The following is a 20,214-nucleotide window of genomic DNA, read 5'->3' as shown; positions in this document are numbered from 1 at the left end:
TTTTTTTTCAATATCTTTTGCCTCTAAATATATAACTTTTATTCTTTCTAAATAGTTTTTCTTTTCAAAAGAAAATGTACAATTTGGAATGATGTCATTATAGTCATCATTTATTTCTTTTAAGGGTAAATACTCAAATTCAATTTCTGGTTCTTGAATAGTAGATTCATCTTTAGCTAATTTTTGTATATTAGATATTATTTTAGAATGTGGTTCCACAATTTGCAAATGCATACTAAGAGGTGAGCCTGTAGAGTATATACCACGCTTATTATTTTCTCTCTTAATAGTTGAACTCATTATAGGAGCTTTACTTATACTTTTTTCACCAGGTATGCCCCATTGTCGTTGTTTACTTGTACAAGAAATTTCAGTTGGGACTTTCTTAAGAAATTTCATAGAGTAATCAGCTAATTCTAACAACAAAGCCATTACATGGTTACAATATCCACTCAATCCTGCTGGACAAGAACAGTAAGCATACACAACATGGGACGAAATTTTTGATAGGTGTACAATAACTTCTCTTTTTTCCTTTTTCATACTCGCTTTACACAATCCTTTAACTTTAAATAAATTTTTTGCAGAATATGTTAATATTGTGTCTCATGAAACATAACGCTCCTCTTGGAATTTTCTACCTCTAAAAAGTGTTTTTTTAATTGATAATCCTTTTGATTTACCACTTAATTTACGATAATTTTGAATTTCCTTTATGGTAAATAAGGGCATTTCTTTCAAGCTTTTACCCCATTTGTTATGTAACAGATACTTTTGATTTATCTTTGTAACTTTATATGGTATAAAAACATTACTTTCTTCTAAATAATCACTTTCAGATAAGTCTTCTGACAAAACAAGAGGAATAGCTTCTTCAGTATTTAAAATATCAATTAAAGTAACAGTTGACATCTTTTTTTAAATATTGATTTTTTTAACATCTAAAATTTTTGTCATGGTTCGCCTCGATTTCAGGTAGCCGTATCATTACATCATTGGAATTCGAGATCTGTCTATTAGTTTTCTTCAAAAAAAATCAGAAAACAAGTTGATAGCCTGCAAAGTTGTGCCTACAATCAAAAAATATAATCAAATGCATCAGTATAAAGCAGTATGTGTAATTGCCGTTAACGCTGTATTAAATTCTTTATTCAAACATACATGGTATCTAGACGCAACTCTAATTCCTTTAGGATCGCTTGATGATAGTGATGCAATCAAAGAAAAGAAAACATTAGCTGCTGCAATATTATTATCTCCAAAACTAATGTAACGCTCCTTTAGAACAAAAAAAAAATAACAGAGAAAAGATATAAAAAAAAAAGTGTTAACAACCTTGAAGGTTGCTAATGTTAAATAATCAAAAGAAACCTAGCTCTTTTGGTTGATGAATTTTCCGGGGTAATGTTAGATATGATTAGAATAGAAAAACAACAAGTTGGCTGACTTAGCCACCTCAGTATTTGCACACGCTATCATCATTCATTTCTAAACTTTGCAAGCAGTCTTTATGTAAAAGACCAAGAAAAAAAAATAACCTAGTATTAAGCAAGAAAAGAATCGCAGAGGGACTACTTAGTGTACGCTCCATCGCAGAAGGACTGTTTAGTGTACGCCAAAATTGAGAAACTTGGACTTTTGTACTAATATAAAAAAAGATATATATGCTGTAAATAAATACAGTTTTGTATTGTTCAATCAATTTATAAAAAAGATAAATTATAGTAAAATGAAATCTTTCTTTTTAGAAATCGAATAATGCGTGGATATAGAGTTGTTATGTAAACTTTTACGGTATTTTAGGTCTGACTTATAATTGTACCGAAACTGCCTTAGTAACAGAAAAAAATATGTTACGGAGCAAAAGTCAGGAGCCTTTGATATAGTGCGTGGTGTCCCATATACATCAGTTATATGCATAATATACATCAATGGTATGCATAAAGCTTTATCTATAATATCGTCTATAATGTTTGATGACGATACTAACCTGTTCTTCAATCACTCTGATACAAAAGTACTGTTTGAAACCATGAATATTGAATTAGAAAGTTTTAACCTAAGCCAATAAACTGTCTTTGAATTGTGAAAAAACCAGCTTTACTCTGTTTCATAAAACAAGACAAGCTGTGAACCTTCCATTAAAGTTACCAAAATTGTTTATAAATAAAAAAGAAATACTTAAAGATCCAAAGTTTTAAGAAGTTTTACTTGATGAACATTTATCATGGAAAAACCATATAGGTCTAATAGAAACAAAAATATCCTCTGGAATAGGTGTGCTATATAAATCAAGATTTTTTCTCGATATTAAATAACGAAAAATGCTGTGCTTTAGCCTTGTTCGTAGTCATCTTTCATACGCTAATATTGTATGGGCAAGCACTCACATAACAAAATTCAAAAAAATTACAATGCTTACAAAATGATGCATGTAAGGCTATGAATTATTTAAATAAATTTGAAAATGCCATGTTATGAAAATTGCTACCGATGTTATGAAAATTGCTACCGATGTTATGAAAATAATAAAAATCCTAGATGTCGTCAAATTAAACTCTTTACAGATATTTATGCATAAGTACAAAAATAACTTACTACCAAACGTTTTTTCTGATATTTTTTCGTTTAAATTTTCTCAAAAGTATAATCTTCTGTCAAATACTAGCCCAGACTATTATTCAGGTTCAAGAAATTATAAATAGACAAATTTTTGTAAAATGACTCAAGGCGCATAATCATGGATCCTTTTCAATTTCTGACATACATCATTTCGTAACCTTTCCCGGTCTAATTTTTCTTCTCTTTGATTTCTTTTTATTATTATTATTACTTTGCAGTTTCTTAATTAAAAGCTTTAGTGTATTACGAAAACACATTTTATATGTTTTTGTTTTCTTTTTCTATGCTGTTTTATGTTTTAGGTTATTTAGAGTTTAGAATAATTTATAATTCTAACAAAAGAAAGAAATTAAAGTAAACTTTTTAGAGAACCATTTAAAATTACAAATGAAAAAAATGTTCTGAAAAAAAAAGTGAATAAAAGTAAAAGGTATAGAAAAAAAGTTATTAAACTTTTCACTTAAGAACATATTTCCAGTTTATAACTACAAAAACTTGATCAAAAACTTGATACTCCGAACAAACCTAATGAGACAGGACAACTTACAAATCGCTGTGCAAACAAAAAAGATAAATGTAAGTACATGGTCTACATTATATTATTTATATATTCGGCAACCTGCGGCTTGCTAGCGTAGTTTTTTCGATGTCAAGATGTGTCCCTTTAGCGAAGATGCGTCCCCTTGCAAGTGTGTGAAATAAAAATGTTGGTAGCACTTTAAAAGCAGAACTTTTATGAGAGTTACCAACATCTTTATTCCAAATCTTATTTCAAATCATCTACCAAATATTTATTTCAATATTATAATAATATTTGTGCATGGAGCTAAAGAGCTGCATCAACCGCAGGTTGCCGACCCCTGGTATAAACGTTTAAATAATATAGTGCAGACCAAGTAGTTACATAAATCTTTTTTTTTTGCATAGCAGACTAACTAACAACAAATTTGAAATAATAATAGTGTTACGAGTAAACATCTTGTGTGTGCTTATTTAGTTCAGTACGTGTCGGTCTTTTTAAAGCACAACACGGTTTTTAAAAAGTAGGAATATAAATAGCTTTATCAAAATACTGAAGGTTTAGCAAGTATGTAACACAGGACTACAAACGCTGCCTATTTTTCCTTTTTTTAAGTAACTAAATTTACCCGCTGCACTTGCTACACCAGGGATGGTGTAGCAAGTGCAGCGGGTAATAAAGTTCCTATATTTTTAATAGGAAAATCAAAATCACCTCGCTGCTTCAAAGAAGTTAAGCACTTACCTTGCAGAGTTTACAAATTCCTATATTTTTAATGCTGCTTTAAAGAAGTTAAGCACTTACCTTGCAGATACAGAAATTAAAATAAAAGCTGGATGGTTAGCGTACAGTTTGAAGAGTGATTACGAGAAATGGATACAAAGTTTACAAAAGAAAAGAAGAAAGTAGCGTTCATAATAAATAACTTGATTAGCACAGTACCTTTACTTACAAATTAACAGTTGATAGAAGAAGTTAAAAATGTAGCAAATAAATAAATGCTTAGGACGAGAAAGATTATGATGATGATAAAGCAATTGATCCAGTTTGCCCCAAAGTTAGTGATATTCGTGAGGCACTGCAAGTGTTGTAAAACTATATGCCCTTCAGTCTTACGGGTGAAGATTTTCAACAAAAGCTCAATGCAGTCTCAATTATATTTGGTAGAGGCGTTTCTTCAAAACAAAGAAAGAGTGACAGAAGATTTTTTAATTTATATTAATTTGCCATTAAATTCATTACATCAACAAAAAAATGTTTAAGATACGGTACGTAACATTTATAAGACCCCATCTTGAATTTGCGATACAAACATAGTGGCCATATATTAAAAGTGATATTATTGCACTTGAAAAAGTTCAACGTAATGCCACTAAATGGATACCACAAATTCGAAAACAAAATTATGAAACGAGAATTAAAATATTTGGCTTAAGCACACTGGAAAAAAGACGTAAAGGAGACGACTTAATTCAAATGTAAAAATCATTTAAAAAAACAAATATTATAGCACTAGATTGTAATACTTTTGCCTCATATCAATCCAACACAAGGAGCCATAACTTCAAAATCAGAAGAGAAATAGTTAAAAACTGCAATATTCGTCATATATATATATATATATATATATATATATATATATATATATATATATATATATATATATATATATATATATATATATATATACACTGAGACATATTCGTTTAGACGCATCAATTTTTTCCTCTTTATCTTAATTTTTTTCTATGTATTGTCAACTGATATGCATGCAAGTTATTATCAAAATAATTGTTGTGTTGTGGGCTAATAAAAACCACAAAAAAATTTTTTCTATGTGTCTTTATTAACATGAGAGTATGTTTGATATACAAAAGCACATTTTTTAATTGGAATATATCTATAGACGCAATCAGGTTAATAACGGTAATTATTGATTTTTAATCACTTTTACACAAATTAATTGATAAATTTTAGTGTAATTTGATCTTTTGCTCTGCCAGTATCATTTTTATTGCATTTTACGAAATGCCTAAAGAAAAATATTTGATAGATGCTGAAAAAATACAAATTAATTTATATCGTGGCTCAAAAATCTCACCAGCACTTTCTATACGAGAAATAGCAAGAAAAATTGGAAGATCTAACCATGTTGTACGAAACTACATTGCAAAAGGTGACAATTACGGTGTAAAAAAAACAACAAACGGCAACAAAGTATTAACAAATCGGCAAATTAATCGAATTGGCTTCGAAGCAACCAAAAATAAATTGAATGCAACACAAATAAAGGATAAATTATTATTGCCTGTCACCAATAAACATGTTGCACATATTCTACATACAACACCAAACGTAAAGTGGAAGAAACCACACAAAAAACCAATGTTAAAAAAATACCATAAAATTGCTAGATTACAGTTTGCTAAAAACCATATGCATTGGACTCATGAGTGGCAAAACGTCATATTTTCAGATGAAAAAAAGTTCAATTTAGATGGTCCGGACTCTTACAGTTGTTATTGGCATGATCTAAGAGGAATAAATGACCTACAAACAAAACGAAATTATGGAGGAGGATGTTTAATGGTTTGGGGTGGATTTTCTTATTCAGGAAAATTGACTCTGTGTTGTGGTTTACCTAAAATGAACTCGATAAAGTATACAGAAATGTTGGATGATGTTCTCATAAATTATATAGATGAAAACATGGACGATAATGTTATATTTCAGCAAGATAATGCTGCAATTCACACATCTAGGCATTCTATGAAATGGTTTAAAGACCACAACATCCCGGTTATCGAATATCCAGCTTGTAGCCCGGACTTAAATCTAATCGAGAACGTGTGGGGAATGCTATCAAAAAAAGTTTATGACGCTTAAAGCAGCCGGACACCAATTTAAAACTGTTACTGAGTTAAAGTGTAAAATCCTTGAAGCATGGTCCGAATTGGATCAAACTACACTTCAACGACTAGTGGAGTCAATGAAAGGCAGAATTTTTGAGGTGATCCAGTGTAATGGAGGACATACGCATTACTAATTTCCATCTTTTAATGTCAAAAATATGACTGCGTCTATAGATATATTCCAATTAAAAAATGTACTTTTGTATATCAAACATACTCTCATGTTAATAAAGACACTTAGAAAAATTTTTTTTGTGACTTTTATTAGCCCACAACACAACAATTATTTTGAAAATAACTTGCATGCATATCAGTTGACAATTCATAAAAAAAAATTAAGACAAAGAGAAAAAAATTGATGCGTCTAAACGAATATGCCTCAGTGTATATATATATATATATATATATATATATATATATATATATATATATATATATATATATATATATATATATATATATATATATATATATACAGAGTCGTACCGCCGGGGGGGGGGGGAGCAGGGTCTAGGCCCCCTCAATAATTTTTTTAAAAATATTTTATATTAAAAAACCTATTGTAAAATATACAGAATGACTTTATTTCTATAGCATTTATTTTCTTGAGATAAACTTAAAATCTGCGAAAATCTTACATTTTCTCAAAACTGCATTTCATTGCAAAAAATGAAGTATTTATTGTACACGAGGTTTTTTTTACACATCACAATTCGATTGTCAAATGGAATAATGTTATTATCAGCATTTTTTTCGAATTATTATCAGCATTCTATTATTAAAACTTATTTAAAAAGGTTTGTTTTAATTATTATAAATTATTATTTTAAAATTTTTTCTTGATCATAACCCCTCCTTTTTTTTTTCAATCGAAGAAACCCCTTTTCCCCTTTTAATATCAAAATTGTGGTTACGGCTCTGATAAATATATATATATCTTTTTTTTTTTTTTTTTAAACATCATTGCTTCCAACACGGCTGCAAGCAACCACTAATTAAAGTTGAAAATTACTGGAAGAGAAAAGATGAAGATTATAGAGCAAGATAACAATTGACGGACGACTTAAAGGATTGCAAATTATATGAATCAGGAAAGCAAGATGAAGAAAGCGAATTCCAAAGAGCTGAGTTTCGAGGAAAAAAACTAGACAAATTAGCGTTTTTGGAGCACTTAGGAACAGTCACAGAAAAAGGATGACACTTAATTGAATGACGAGTAATACGAGAATGAATTTTAGTAGATGGCACAAGAGACGCTAGCTCTTTAAAGCAGTGCCCATTATAGTATTTGTAGAAAAGGGAAAGAGAAGCAACATTACGACGATGTGATAATGGTTGGAGGTTGGCTGCAAGAGCAGGTCCAACTATATTTACAATGCGTTTTTGCACCTTGTCTAAAAGAGAAAGGGCATCATTAGAAGATCCGCCCCAGATATGGCAATAGTATTCCATACAAGGCCAGATTTGAGATTTATAGAGATAGAGAATAGAATCCGAAGTAAGAAAGTGTCAAGCTCGATAAAGAGATGCAACCTTAGCAGGTGCTAATTTTGCAACAGATTTAATATATCGTTTCCAAGAAAGATCGAAAGTAAGAGTTAATTCTAGAAGAGGAAGAGTAGATGACTCATCGAGTACATCACCATTCATAAATATAGGAAGACCTAATTTATTGCGATAATGATTGGCTGAAAAAAATTGAGTTTTATCTGTATTGAAGTTCACCAGTCACTGTGAGCCCCATGCTGTAGCAGAAGTGAGATCCTTTTCAAGCTCAAAGGCCTCCTCCAAGCAATCAGAGAGTGTTGGCTTCTTATCACGACAAGAATAAATGGTAGTATCATCAGCAAACAATGCCACCTTAGATGAGAGAATATCTTGAAGATCGTTAATGTAGATTAAAAAGAGTTTAGGGCCAAGGATAGAACCTTGAGGAACCCCTGAAGTTACAGAATAAGAAGAAAAGTGCTGTCCATCGAGGACAATTTTTATACTACGATTGGAAAGGAAGGATTCAATAATCTTAAAGATGTTACCAGATACACCATAAGACGAAAGCTTATGAAGAAGACCAGTATGCCAAACTTTATCAAAAGCTTATATATATATATATATATATATATATATATATATATATATATATATATATATATATATATATATATATATATACAGTATCGGACAAAACGATTGCAACCAAATAATGCTAATTTAGTTTCTTTATATATATATATATATATATATATATATATATATATATATATATATATATATATATATATATATATATATATATATATATATATTTATATATATAGATTTAAAAAACAATTTTAATGAAACCCCTATGCTAACATGGTCTATTCTCAAATCAGTAGCCCCCTACTCAAATATTTCCAAAATATGCTCACTATGTCTGTATGAGAAATTTACTATTATATCATATCCAAAACCTGAAGAACTGTTAAATAAGCGAACCGAAATTATATCAAAGTGCCGCCACGAAAATAAATTCTTATTAAAAAATTACAAAGCTCGCTACAAACCTGACTAACAACTATAAATAATAATAACTATACTAATCTGCTCCATATATCTCTAGGCTAACTAATAAATTACTCACATACACAGCTTTTGTAATATATTTCATAATATTATGTATAGTTTTATATCAATTTTAATTCTTATTTTCTTATTTTTATGTTATTATTTTTTAATACACAAATAATACACATTAACACATAAAAAATATTTTAAACAACATTAAACATATAACTATTTCACAATTATTAGCCAACTAAAAACAAATTAATAATATTATTAACCTAACTACTAATCAATTTCCGTCCCGTAACGATCTAAAATACAAATATAAACCGTAACGCCCACTAAACAAATCGTAGCAAAATTAAACTTTTACTACTTGCCTGATGATTGTGATAACACATGAAACTCAGAGTTGCAATATTAAATTATACTATAAACATTAGCATTTTGCTAATTCCTGGTACTGCGGGTAACAGTAACATATATATTGTATAGCTCTAGTTTATCTATTGATCACTCTTTCAAGTATACAATATTATACATGCTAATATAAAGATATTTTCTTTATTCATATATAAACACTTACGTATATATATATATATATATATATATATATATATATATATATATATATATATATATATATATATATATATATATATATATATATATATATATATATTTAGTTTTAGTATTTTTAAGCTTTTTTTTAGCATTATTATTATTAGCATTTATAGCATTAATAGCATTATTATTATTAGCATTTTTAAGTTTTAGTATTTATATATCCTTAAAAATAGGAATTATTAACGGAAAAAAAGAACATAAATAAAATAAAGTAATACATCATGGATAAATTATCAAACGAGGAACAAATTATTTCAATAAAGCTTGTACGAGATATATTCAACGAAATGTTTATTAAGCAACAAAGTGATATTCTAAAACTAATAAGCGGAAATCTGAAGTTAACAACGATAGAATTGATGGTCTGTTAAAAGAAATAAACATTATAAAAGATTTGTGTGCAACACTCCAAAAGGAAAACATATTAATTAAAGAGGAACAAAAAAATTACGTTAAAAGATTAAACAAAAATGAAACTGTGCAAAAAGATATAGAAGAAAGTCTGAACTTTACATCATTGTACATGTTGTGTACAGACCGCCATCTGGCAATAACGAACTTTTTGAAAAAAATCTTTAAAAATTTAATCAAAAACAAAATTTTATGTGACAAACGTGTCTTTTTTGTTGGGGATTTTAATTATAATGCGCTTGATTACGACACAAATAAAAATGTAAAAAATTTTATGAACATCACATTTCAAAATGGGTTCAATCCAACAATAAATAAACAACACGAATTACCAGGAATAGCGCAACCTCAATTGATCAAATAATAATTAATGAATATACAAAAAATAAAATAAAAACTGGAATAATAATATCTAATATATCGGATCATTTCCCAATATTTATAATCGCACATAAAGTCGTCGAACACACCCCTCAAAAAAAAAATTATTATTACAAATCGAATATATAATGACATTTCTATGGAACTTTTTAATAATTCTCTATTTTCTGAAAACTGGGATGAAATTCTACAAAGTCAAACCACAGATACTGCTTATAACAGTTTCCTTCGAATATTCAAAAAACACTATGATAAAGCTTTCCAAGTGGTAACAAAAATTATTAAAACTAAAACATTTATAAACCCTTGGATTACACCAGGAATAATAAAATCATCAAAAAAAAAAACGATTGTATAAAGCGTTTCTGAAAAAAAGAACTTATGAAAATGAATTAAGGTATAAAAAATACAAGAGTCACTTTGAATCAATTATAAAGCTTTCAAAGAAATTATACTATTCAAATAAAGTAATAAAATTTAAAGGCGATACTCAAAAAACGTGGCAAGTCATCAAAGAAGTAATTGGAAAAAAACACTTAAGCTAAATGGTCTTCCGAATAAACTAAACTATCACCATCAAGATATTACTAAAGAATCTATAACTGCTAAAACATTTAATGAGGTGTTTGTCAATGCAGGTTTAAATTTAGCATTAAAATTAAAACACAATGAGTTTAACAAGGAGAAATACTTGACTCCTAGCAATTCAAGTATGGAAAATGCTGAGTTAACTGAAAAAGAATTATTAGATGCTGTGAGTTCATTAAAATTAAACAAAGCACAAGGATTTGATAATGTTAGTAGTAATGTTGTAGTTAAATGTATTTTCTATATTAAAAAAGTTCTTTTGTATATATTTAATCTTTCCAAAAAAACTTAAAAATGCAAGGGTAATACCAGTTTTTAAGTCTGGAGATGATACTAATATTTCTAACTATAGACCTATTTCCATTCTTCCATGCTTCTCGAAAATACTAGAACGCATTATGTATAACAAATTATACTCATTTTTAGAAAAAAATAATATTCTCTATAACAAACAATTTGGCTTCAAAACAGGGCACTCTACTGATCATGCAATTCTTCATCTCATTCAGATTATTTTTCAAGGTTTTGACAAAAACAAGTTCACTTTAGGTGTTTTCATAGATCTTAGTAAGGCGTTCGACACTGTTGATCATAGCATTTTAATTAAAAAATTAGAAAACTACGGAATCAAAAATATAAACAAAGCTTGGTTTAAAAGCTACTTATCTAATAGAAAACAATATGTTTTATTCGGGAATGAAAAAGCTAACAATATGTCAATTACTTGCGGCGTTCCTCAAGGATCTATATTAGGACCACTTTTATTTTTAATCTATATTAATGATTTAAGCAAAGCTTCTAATATTCTAGATTCTATTTTATTTGCTGATGACACAAATTTATTTTATTCTCACAGTGATATAACAACATTATTTAAAACGGTCAACATTGAACTTCTAAAACTAACCGAATGGTTAAATATGAATAAACTTACAATTAATTAACTAAAACTAATTATACTATTTTTCATCGCCTCCATAAAAAAGATAAAATCCCTCTTGCACTTCCAAAACTTATTATTGGAGAATACATCGTAAAATGAAATGATAAAGATGAAAACATAAATTGGAAAGACCACATAAACATGATTGAAAATAAAATTTCTAAAAATATCGGATTACTCTATAAAGCAAAACCATACTTAGATCAATCATGTTTGAAATACATATATTACTCATTTATTCATTCCTATCTGAATTATGCAAACATTGCCTGGTGCAGCACCAATAAGTCAAAGACAAAAAAGCTATTTAGCAAACAAAAACATGCAATTAGATTATTATCAAATGCACACCGCTTCTCACATTCTGGACCATTGTTCAACAATCTAGAAATATCAAACTCGTACCAAATAAATATATATCATCTGCTAATTTTTATGTATAAAACTAATAATAATACAATACCAAATATCTTCAAACCATTATTTAATAAAATTTAACACAAATACATGACTAAATATTCAAGTAAAAACTTTGTACAACCCAAAACTGTATGAATCAACCAAGTTATCAATAACTATTAGAGGACCTAATGTATGGAGTAAGATAATTAGTAATGATATTAAAACACTTACAACTCTTGAACAGTTTAAACAAAAGCTAAAACTATTACTTTTAAATAATGAAAAAACAGATAATTTTTTTTAAATCTATCTATAAAAATTTTATATTTGAAAATTATCTATTAGTGCATGCTTTGTTTGTCTGAAAAGGTCTAAAGTCTTTAATTATATACATTATATTCAATTATATTATAAAAAAGTATGTATGTGTATGTGTGTATATGTTTATATATATATGTGTGTATATGTGTATGGGTGTGTATATGTGTGTATGTGTGTGTATATGTATATATGTGTGTGTATATGTATATATGTTTGTATATGTATATATGTGTGTGTATATGTATATATGTTTGTATATGTGTATATGTGAGTGTATATGTATATATGTGTGTGTATGTATGTGTATATATACATATATGTATATGTGTATATATATATATATATATATAAATATATATATATATATATATATATATATATATATGTATGTATATATATATATATATATATATATATATATATATATATATATATATATATATATATATATATATATATATATATATATATATATATATATATATATATATATATATATATATATATATATATATATATATATATGTAAATATAGTGTTTTCTGATTATAAATTAACCTTTATGTTTTCATTTTTCATGTTTTCTTTTTATGCTGTTGGTTTTGGTTTTCTTGAATGATTTATTAAAATTTTACTTTAATGAATAACTTTGAAATTTGAATATATATAGCATTGCATGACCGTAAGTTAATCTTCATGTTATTGAGAATAAACTACTTCTTTAACTTTTATTAAAAACAACTTTTAAAAACTTTAACTATTTTGCATTTTATATAAACTTCTTTGAAGCATTTTGCTTTTTCTCTCATTTTTAATTTTTAATTTTAGTTACAATGTATTTATATAAATGTCTAGAAAAAACAAGGGACTTGGTGATAAGGCAAATCTGTCTTTTTCTCGTCCTTGCCATTTTTATATATATTATAAAACACGGAACTTGTAAATATTTGTACGGCTAAATAAAAGAAGAAAAAAATATATATATATATATATATATATATATATATATATATATATATATATATATATATATATATATATATATATATATATATATATACATATATGTATATATATATATAAAATAGCGCTAAAAACATAACAAAAAATTAAGCACCTACAACTAAAGGCTGTAAACTACTGCTTATATGGGCAGGTCAACAAAGTAGCTCAGTGTTGTTTGCAATAGCTAATTTTACAACAGTTTTTGATATGTGAGAGTTGTGTCCGTCAAATATTAGAAGCTTCAATTCTTCTAACTGGTTTGTTTCGGTTATAAATATTTTTTCAAACCATTTTAAAATATTGGGGGGATTCCATCCAACCTAAAGGAGAACAGTTGTAACGTGAATTGTCCGGACCGCCATTGCATCAGGTGCTGGAAAGGTGAATACCTTTATAAAAATGTATGGTGATAAAAGTACCTTCCGTTTTATGTCCATTCTTTAAACCGCGTTTGCAGATGTTGGTTTGCTGCTTGCCTATGTTGGTTTGAAATCTTGTTTCATCTACATTAAGTATGTTTTGTTGCTTATTCTGAAGATGAGTTTTCTCAATAACAACTGCTAGTTGTTATTAAGAAAACAATAAGATTATCCGATTCGACGGGTAATTTTGTTTTTCCAATAAAAAATTAAGAACAAGTGTGTTTGCCGTATTGTTTCGTTATTTATGTTTACAACAATGTGGATAAAATAGCTATATTTGTTATTCAACAGATTACTGTCGAGTTGGTTAAAATAATTTAAACAATAGCTTGGTGACTGGTAAAAACATTTTTATACACGTGTCAATGTACCCCACCTGTCAATGTAACGCCGCGTTACCTAAATCAATCTAAATAAATACAAGTATAGACTATTAACAGGTGATAGCTAAAAATCACTACTATTTTGTTTCAAATTTAATTCTTTAAATGTATTAGTAACTTTTTTTTTATTACTTAATTAAAAATACATATAAAAAACAAACAAACGATAACAACAAAAATCAGCTTAGAAAATGAGTGTACGTACGAGAGTGTAGCGAGCGTGCACACGAGAGTGTAACGAGTGTAGACACGAGAGTGTAACGAGCATACACACGAGATTGTAACGAGTGTGCGCACGAGAGTGTAACGAGTGTACGCATTTTAAATTAGCATCTAGACGAGAATAAGAGCTTCGTTGTAAAACATTTTCGCAATGAAAAAAACTAAAAATTAATGTTTATAATATACTAAAAAGAAAGAATATTACTAAATGACCAAAATTAATATTGGAAACAACAAGCAAAACCATACGATTATGAGCAAAGCAAAGCCATACAACCAAAATTAAAGTTGGAAGCGTCGCAGTGCAAAAAAAGATGTCTGAAAATCAGATAAATTCAATGTATTACTATCCTACATATGCAAAATTATCAATAATTATAACAATGAGCAAGCCAAAATTATTCGTTTGGATTCTATTTTCAACAAAATAAATCTTCCGCTATTATGTTTGATCGCACCGTCAAAGTGAAATATTTCTTGAAAAACCTATTACTTTATTATTTAGAGTTTTTTTGTTACTATACTTTTTAATTTAATAAAATTCATTTAATTAAAAATTTATTGAAAAATTTTAAAAATATTGAGATTAATCTTGCGCTAAAAGCCTAATTAAGTTGGGGTATTATGACGCTGGAGCACAAGGTAAATTTCAATATTTTTGTAACTTTTTATTCTAATTATTTTTTTTTTGTAATTTCCCTAACTTCAACTTCTCATAAACTCGCTTTTTCAAAATTTTATTTTTTGAAGATTCCTAATGCAAGTATTATTAAACCTTGTTATGAACATGGTTTATCAAGCATAAAACTTTATTACCATGTATGATAATGACTTCCTAAACTTCAGGGAAAAGAAAATTAACCAATAAGTGTATTGAATTCAATGCAAAATTATTGCACGAAAATCAGAAATAGTATAGGTAGTAATTGTGATAACGGCAACTACGCACAGTGTATCGTTTTATACAAGTTAATTGGACTAAAGTCAGTTCACGAAATTGACTAAATGGTATTATTTTCAGAAATTTCTTTGCAATTTTTTGCGGTGTAAATGTGTGAGTGTGCGCGTGTGTATGTATAAGTCAGTAGATAAGCATAAAGGAATTTAAAATAACTCCTGAATTAAAAATTTAAAGATTTTTGTGAGATAACCATGTATCTTGAAGAATACGAAAAGACTTTAGTAAAATTCTTGATTTAAACAACAATTTTCAACTACTTTAAGCAACTTTAAACAACTCAAACTAATAACATTGCAATTAAAAGTTTTTAAATGTTAAATGGAACTTGCGGCACAACTTTCTAAGACTTAAAAAAATAGAAATCAGCTTTACATTTTTGGTTTTAGGAAATATTTAGAATGCTTTAAGAAAAAAGATCAAAGATCAGGGTACCAAAATTGTTTCAAATTAAAAACTTACATTAAAAACTAACGTATTTAAAATACTTTTTTAAAAATTGTTTCATGTTCATCGAGTTCAAATCGAACTAAACCAGATTGACACATCATTTCGCCAATCAAACAATCTTTAGTTAAACCTTTTTCTGACGCTTCAACATAGCACCTATCGTAAAGATGAACTTTTAGGCGAGCGTTTTGATCTTGACCCTAAAAAATTGCAGTAGAATAAACCCAGCGAAATCATATATACAGTGGCGAGCAAAATAATAGGTGCGAACCAAAAAATTAACAAATACGAGAATATCTTTGAAACAAATAAAATAAAAATTTGAATTTTTATTAGAACTTTTATTTTATTACATAAATAAACAGAAATAAATAAAAATTAAGTTATTAAATATATATAATATATTTTAATTTAAAAAAAATAAATTCCACACCGAGCAAAATAATAGGTGTAAAATAAAAAATAAAGATGGAAGTCAATAGGGTTGCAAATTATTAATATTTCCGTGCATCTTGACAGCATTGAATCCACTAGTTTTCTGCAAACTTCTACAGGAATGCTGTACCAAGCCTCCTGGAGCATCATCCACAGTTCATTTCTATTTTTTGGATTTTGTCTAGAAATTTTAAGTTTTAACTGCCTCCATAAATTTTCAATAGGATTTAGATCCGGTGACTGAGGTGGCCATTCTAAAACTTTTACATTATTGGTCGTAAACCACTCTTTCGCAGCTTTGGATGTATGTTTTGGGTCGCAGTCCTGTTGGAAATGCCAAATTATCGGCATATTTTCTTCGGCAAATGCCAACATGACATTATTTAGTATGTCTACGTATGTATACTGGGTCATAATATCTTTGATCCAAAAAAGTGGCCCCCCACCGTACCAGGAAAAGCAACCCCACACCATTATATTTCCTCCGCCGTGTTTTACTGTTTTCGCAGTGAAGCGAGGTGAAAGTTCTTGCTTTGATGGTCTTCTTACATACTGTTTTCCATCAGAATTACATAAATTAATCTTAGTTTCATCACTCCACAAAATATTACGCCATTTTTTGGTCATATCTGGTCCCCGCCGAGCAATATGATTTTTTGCAAAAATTTTTCTTTTTATAATGTTCTTTCTACCAAGTAATGGTACTTTCCTCGGAGTTCGAGCTGGCAACTTACTTTCTAAAAGCCTTCTTCTAACTGTACAAACACTAATATTTTCATTAATTTCATTTAAAATTTTTGTTGCTGGCTTAAATGGGTCTTTTTTTGAAATAATTGTAATGTGATCATCCGTACGCTGACACGTTTTGCGTGGTCTTCCTTTATTCTCACGTGATTTTTCTGGTTTTAAGGCATTTGTAACTTTATTTTGAGAATTTCTTTCTTTCTATCGCTGTGCAATGTTTTCCTCGTCCCATTTTATATATAATTCTAATTCAATACAAATATGATATGTTATTATTTTATATAAGTTGCATAAATATTGACCTTACCTTTATATCAACAACAAATAAAAATAATAAAATGTTTTTAATCCTACAGCAAACAGGTCAAAATAAACACACACCTATTATTTCGCTCCACCAAATTTGTTGGTTAAATATATAAATAGGGTATTCCCCTCATAAATTTGTAAGAAATTGGAAATATACTGCTCTCTGTTATAATAAAATAAGCATAGTTTGTGTAGCTATCAGTTCCTAGATGTCACTTTATAAAATATACTGTAAAATGTCAATTTAAGTGAAATTTATTATTCACACCTATTATTTTGCTCGCCACTGTATGTGTGCGTTCGTGTGTGTGTGTGTTATATATATATATATATATATATATATATATATATATATATATATATATATATATATATATATATATATATATATATATATATATATATATATATATATATATATACACACGTGTGTGTATACATCAACCCTCGAAATTAGGAAAAATGAGGTCGGCAATAATTTGCCGATCTCAATCTTTTGAGGTCGGCATCAGGTCGGCAAAATTTTTTAGATACAAAGGTCTTACCATAAAACATAGAAACGAGATCGGTTTTTTGCCGACTTCAAACACTTTCAGGTCGGCAGTTACCTGAAAGTGTTTGAAGTCCTTTCAGTTACCTGAAAGTGTTTGAAAACCTTTCAGGTTGGCAGACCCTAATTCCAAGGGTTGGTATACATATAGTGCTTTCAAAAAAATAGGCGCAGTAAATAATTGTGTACATTTTCAAAACATCGTAAAATCCCATCCATATTTCCTAAAGACTTAACTTTTTTTTTGAACGACAGGAAAATTATTTCTCTACAACTAAGATGCCAATAACAAGTTCATATATAGATACTTTTTTTTAATAATTTACTTTTTTTCAAAGGAATACAAAAAACATACCGAAAAAGATTGTAAAAAAAAAAGCGCACAAACTTTTTAATTGACTTCCGTTTTACTCACTTAATTTAATGTTTATATATTTTTTATCTCTGGCTTATCATTTTTTAATTACTCTGAATCTGTTTTGTGTGTTAGCTGTTGTCTCTACTTATCAGGCAAGATTTATATTTCTCATACTATTGGCGTTAACCTATTTTCTAACTACTTTCGTACTAACCACAAACCATCTTAACTTAGTTTTCGATGATTTTGAGTGGTATTTATTTATTATACTTATAAGACATATTACAGCCATAAAAGAAAGGTAAGTTACTCTTAATTATTTATTACTATTTTCTATTTGCTTTGTGTTATTTCTATACATTAAAATTGTTTATTTTAATACATGGGATAGGGATTGGGATTTTTGGCTTTTGTAGTGTAGTCCTTTTATATTGTAATATTGACTAGCATGACGTAGAGTGCAGGCGGTGAGATCTGTAGCAAGGACACGCCCCTGACGAGTGGCATTAGTGCAGGTTTTGGGCTCTCCGAAATGTCATTAGTGATCGCAGTGCATTCCTGAGGAGGGGAATAACCATTCATCGACTACTTAATTTTAATCGGTCATTATGGCACCAACATTTTTTTCACCTCTTACACCAATAAATTTTAGCGCTTTGTGAGCTTTATATTATGAATTTGTTACATTCACGACATTTATATATTTTTATGTTACACAGGTGATTATCAGTTTTTAATTTATTATCTAAAGTTTAGGCCATAAATAGTACCACATTTATTAGACAATTTTTTTCTTTTCATATTGCCTGAACTATCATTTATTATCATTTTATTATTTTGTTATCTACTTGTTTTATAGTTTTTCTATGGTGCAATTATTTTAGTAATGGTTACCATTAATAAACCAGCGGATTTATATTTACTTGTTTACTCATAGATCATTGTCTTATTTGCTAAGAATGACTAGAGTGTGAGTTATGGTTTCCCTCTTCCTGAGCTGCTAAACTGTATTCCTCCTACTAATTAGTCTTTACATTAATTTATGTCTTTTATCTAAATGACACCATCTACAATCTAATTCTTTAATCATATCTCTCAGGTCTACGTAACTGGAGAGCTCCGTTGGTCACTTTTTGCAATCTTTGTGTTGCATAAACAATAAAAAAAAACTTTTTAATTGACATCCGTTCTACTTACTTGTCAACATTCACAAATATTTTATTAATTTATGTTTGTTTGACAATTTCCCATAAAATATTAGATAAAATTACTATTAATGACCAGGTTAGTCACATTTAAATAACTTGATAAGACCTAAAAGTGATATTTACATAAAAATGGGTCGAAAAGCAGTAAGCAAAGCTACAAGTGGCAAATAATAGACATGAAGGATGACAATGATCAGTAATAGAGAAATAGCAAGAAAATTAAAAATTTTAGAGAATTGCGTCAAATATACTCTAAAGACATTTAAAATAACAGGTGGCGTCCAACGCCATGCAGGATCAGGAAGGTTAAAAAAAACTACTAAACACGAAAATAGTCTTATATTTCGTCAAGTAAGAGCCAATCCGATGGTAAGTTATTGTGAACTCACCAACACATTCGACGAAAACCATGAAAAACATATTTCATCAAATACATTTAGAAACATTTTACTAAGGAAAAAAATTTGTGTCTATGCAGCTGTTAGAAAACCTATGTTGACAGCCAGAGATCGGCTCACAAGATTTAGATGGTGTAAGGAGAGAATTGGGTGGCCTTTAGAGAAGTGGAAGCAAGTAATTTTTAGTGATGAAAGTAACTTTGAAGTAATAAATAGAAAAAGCAAAGTTCTTGTTAAAAGATTTAAATTGGAAAAGTATAACAATCGCTTCGTTTCACCTAAGTTGCTAAGTGGCAGTGGCAGTGTTGGTGTTTGGGGCTTTGGAGAACATTTATACAGGTTGAATCAACCAACATACGTATTCAGAATTGCTAGAGAGCTGCGTGGTTTAATCAGTGGACATGCTGATTGATCGAAACAAATGGTAGCAATTTCAACAAGTTTTGGCGCTTGCCTATACAGCTCGTACAGTAAAAGAATGGATGAAAGAAAGGTAAAT

The 20,214-nt window shown here is 28.5% G+C and overlaps 1 protein-coding gene and 1 long non-coding RNA gene across 3 annotated transcripts in view; both read right to left on the bottom strand.

The window, feature by feature from the left end:
- Window positions 1-13,151: 13,151 nt before the first annotated feature.
- Window positions 13,152-13,757, bottom strand: LOC136077782 (uncharacterized). Its single transcript, XR_010637274.1, has 3 exons — window positions 13,698-13,757; window positions 13,395-13,598; window positions 13,152-13,228 (listed from the first exon to the last, which is right to left on the bottom strand). It is a non-coding gene; the product is annotated as an uncharacterized LOC136077782 (long non-coding RNA).
- Window positions 13,758-15,689: 1,932 nt separating this feature from the next.
- LOC100203785 (tudor domain-containing protein 1) overlaps window positions 15,690-20,214 on the bottom strand; it is a 112,271-nt gene continuing 107,746 nt past the window's right edge. For both annotated transcript variants that reach the window (XM_065793738.1, XM_065793737.1), the window contains exon 37: window positions 15,690-15,913. In XM_065793738.1, coding sequence (XP_065649810.1) covers window positions 15,743-15,913 — 171 coding nt within the window. In that variant the 3' untranslated portion in view covers window positions 15,690-15,742. The remainder of the gene's footprint in view (window positions 15,914-20,214) is intronic.

The sequence above is a fragment of the Hydra vulgaris genome, chromosome 03 (genome assembly GCF_038396675.1).
Source record: "Hydra vulgaris chromosome 03, alternate assembly HydraT2T_AEP".
In the NCBI taxonomy this organism is placed as follows: Eukaryota; Metazoa; Cnidaria; class Hydrozoa; order Anthoathecata; family Hydridae; genus Hydra; species Hydra vulgaris.
The sequence above is the reverse complement of the archived record's forward strand: the minus strand, read 5'-3'. Positions and strand labels throughout refer to the sequence as shown.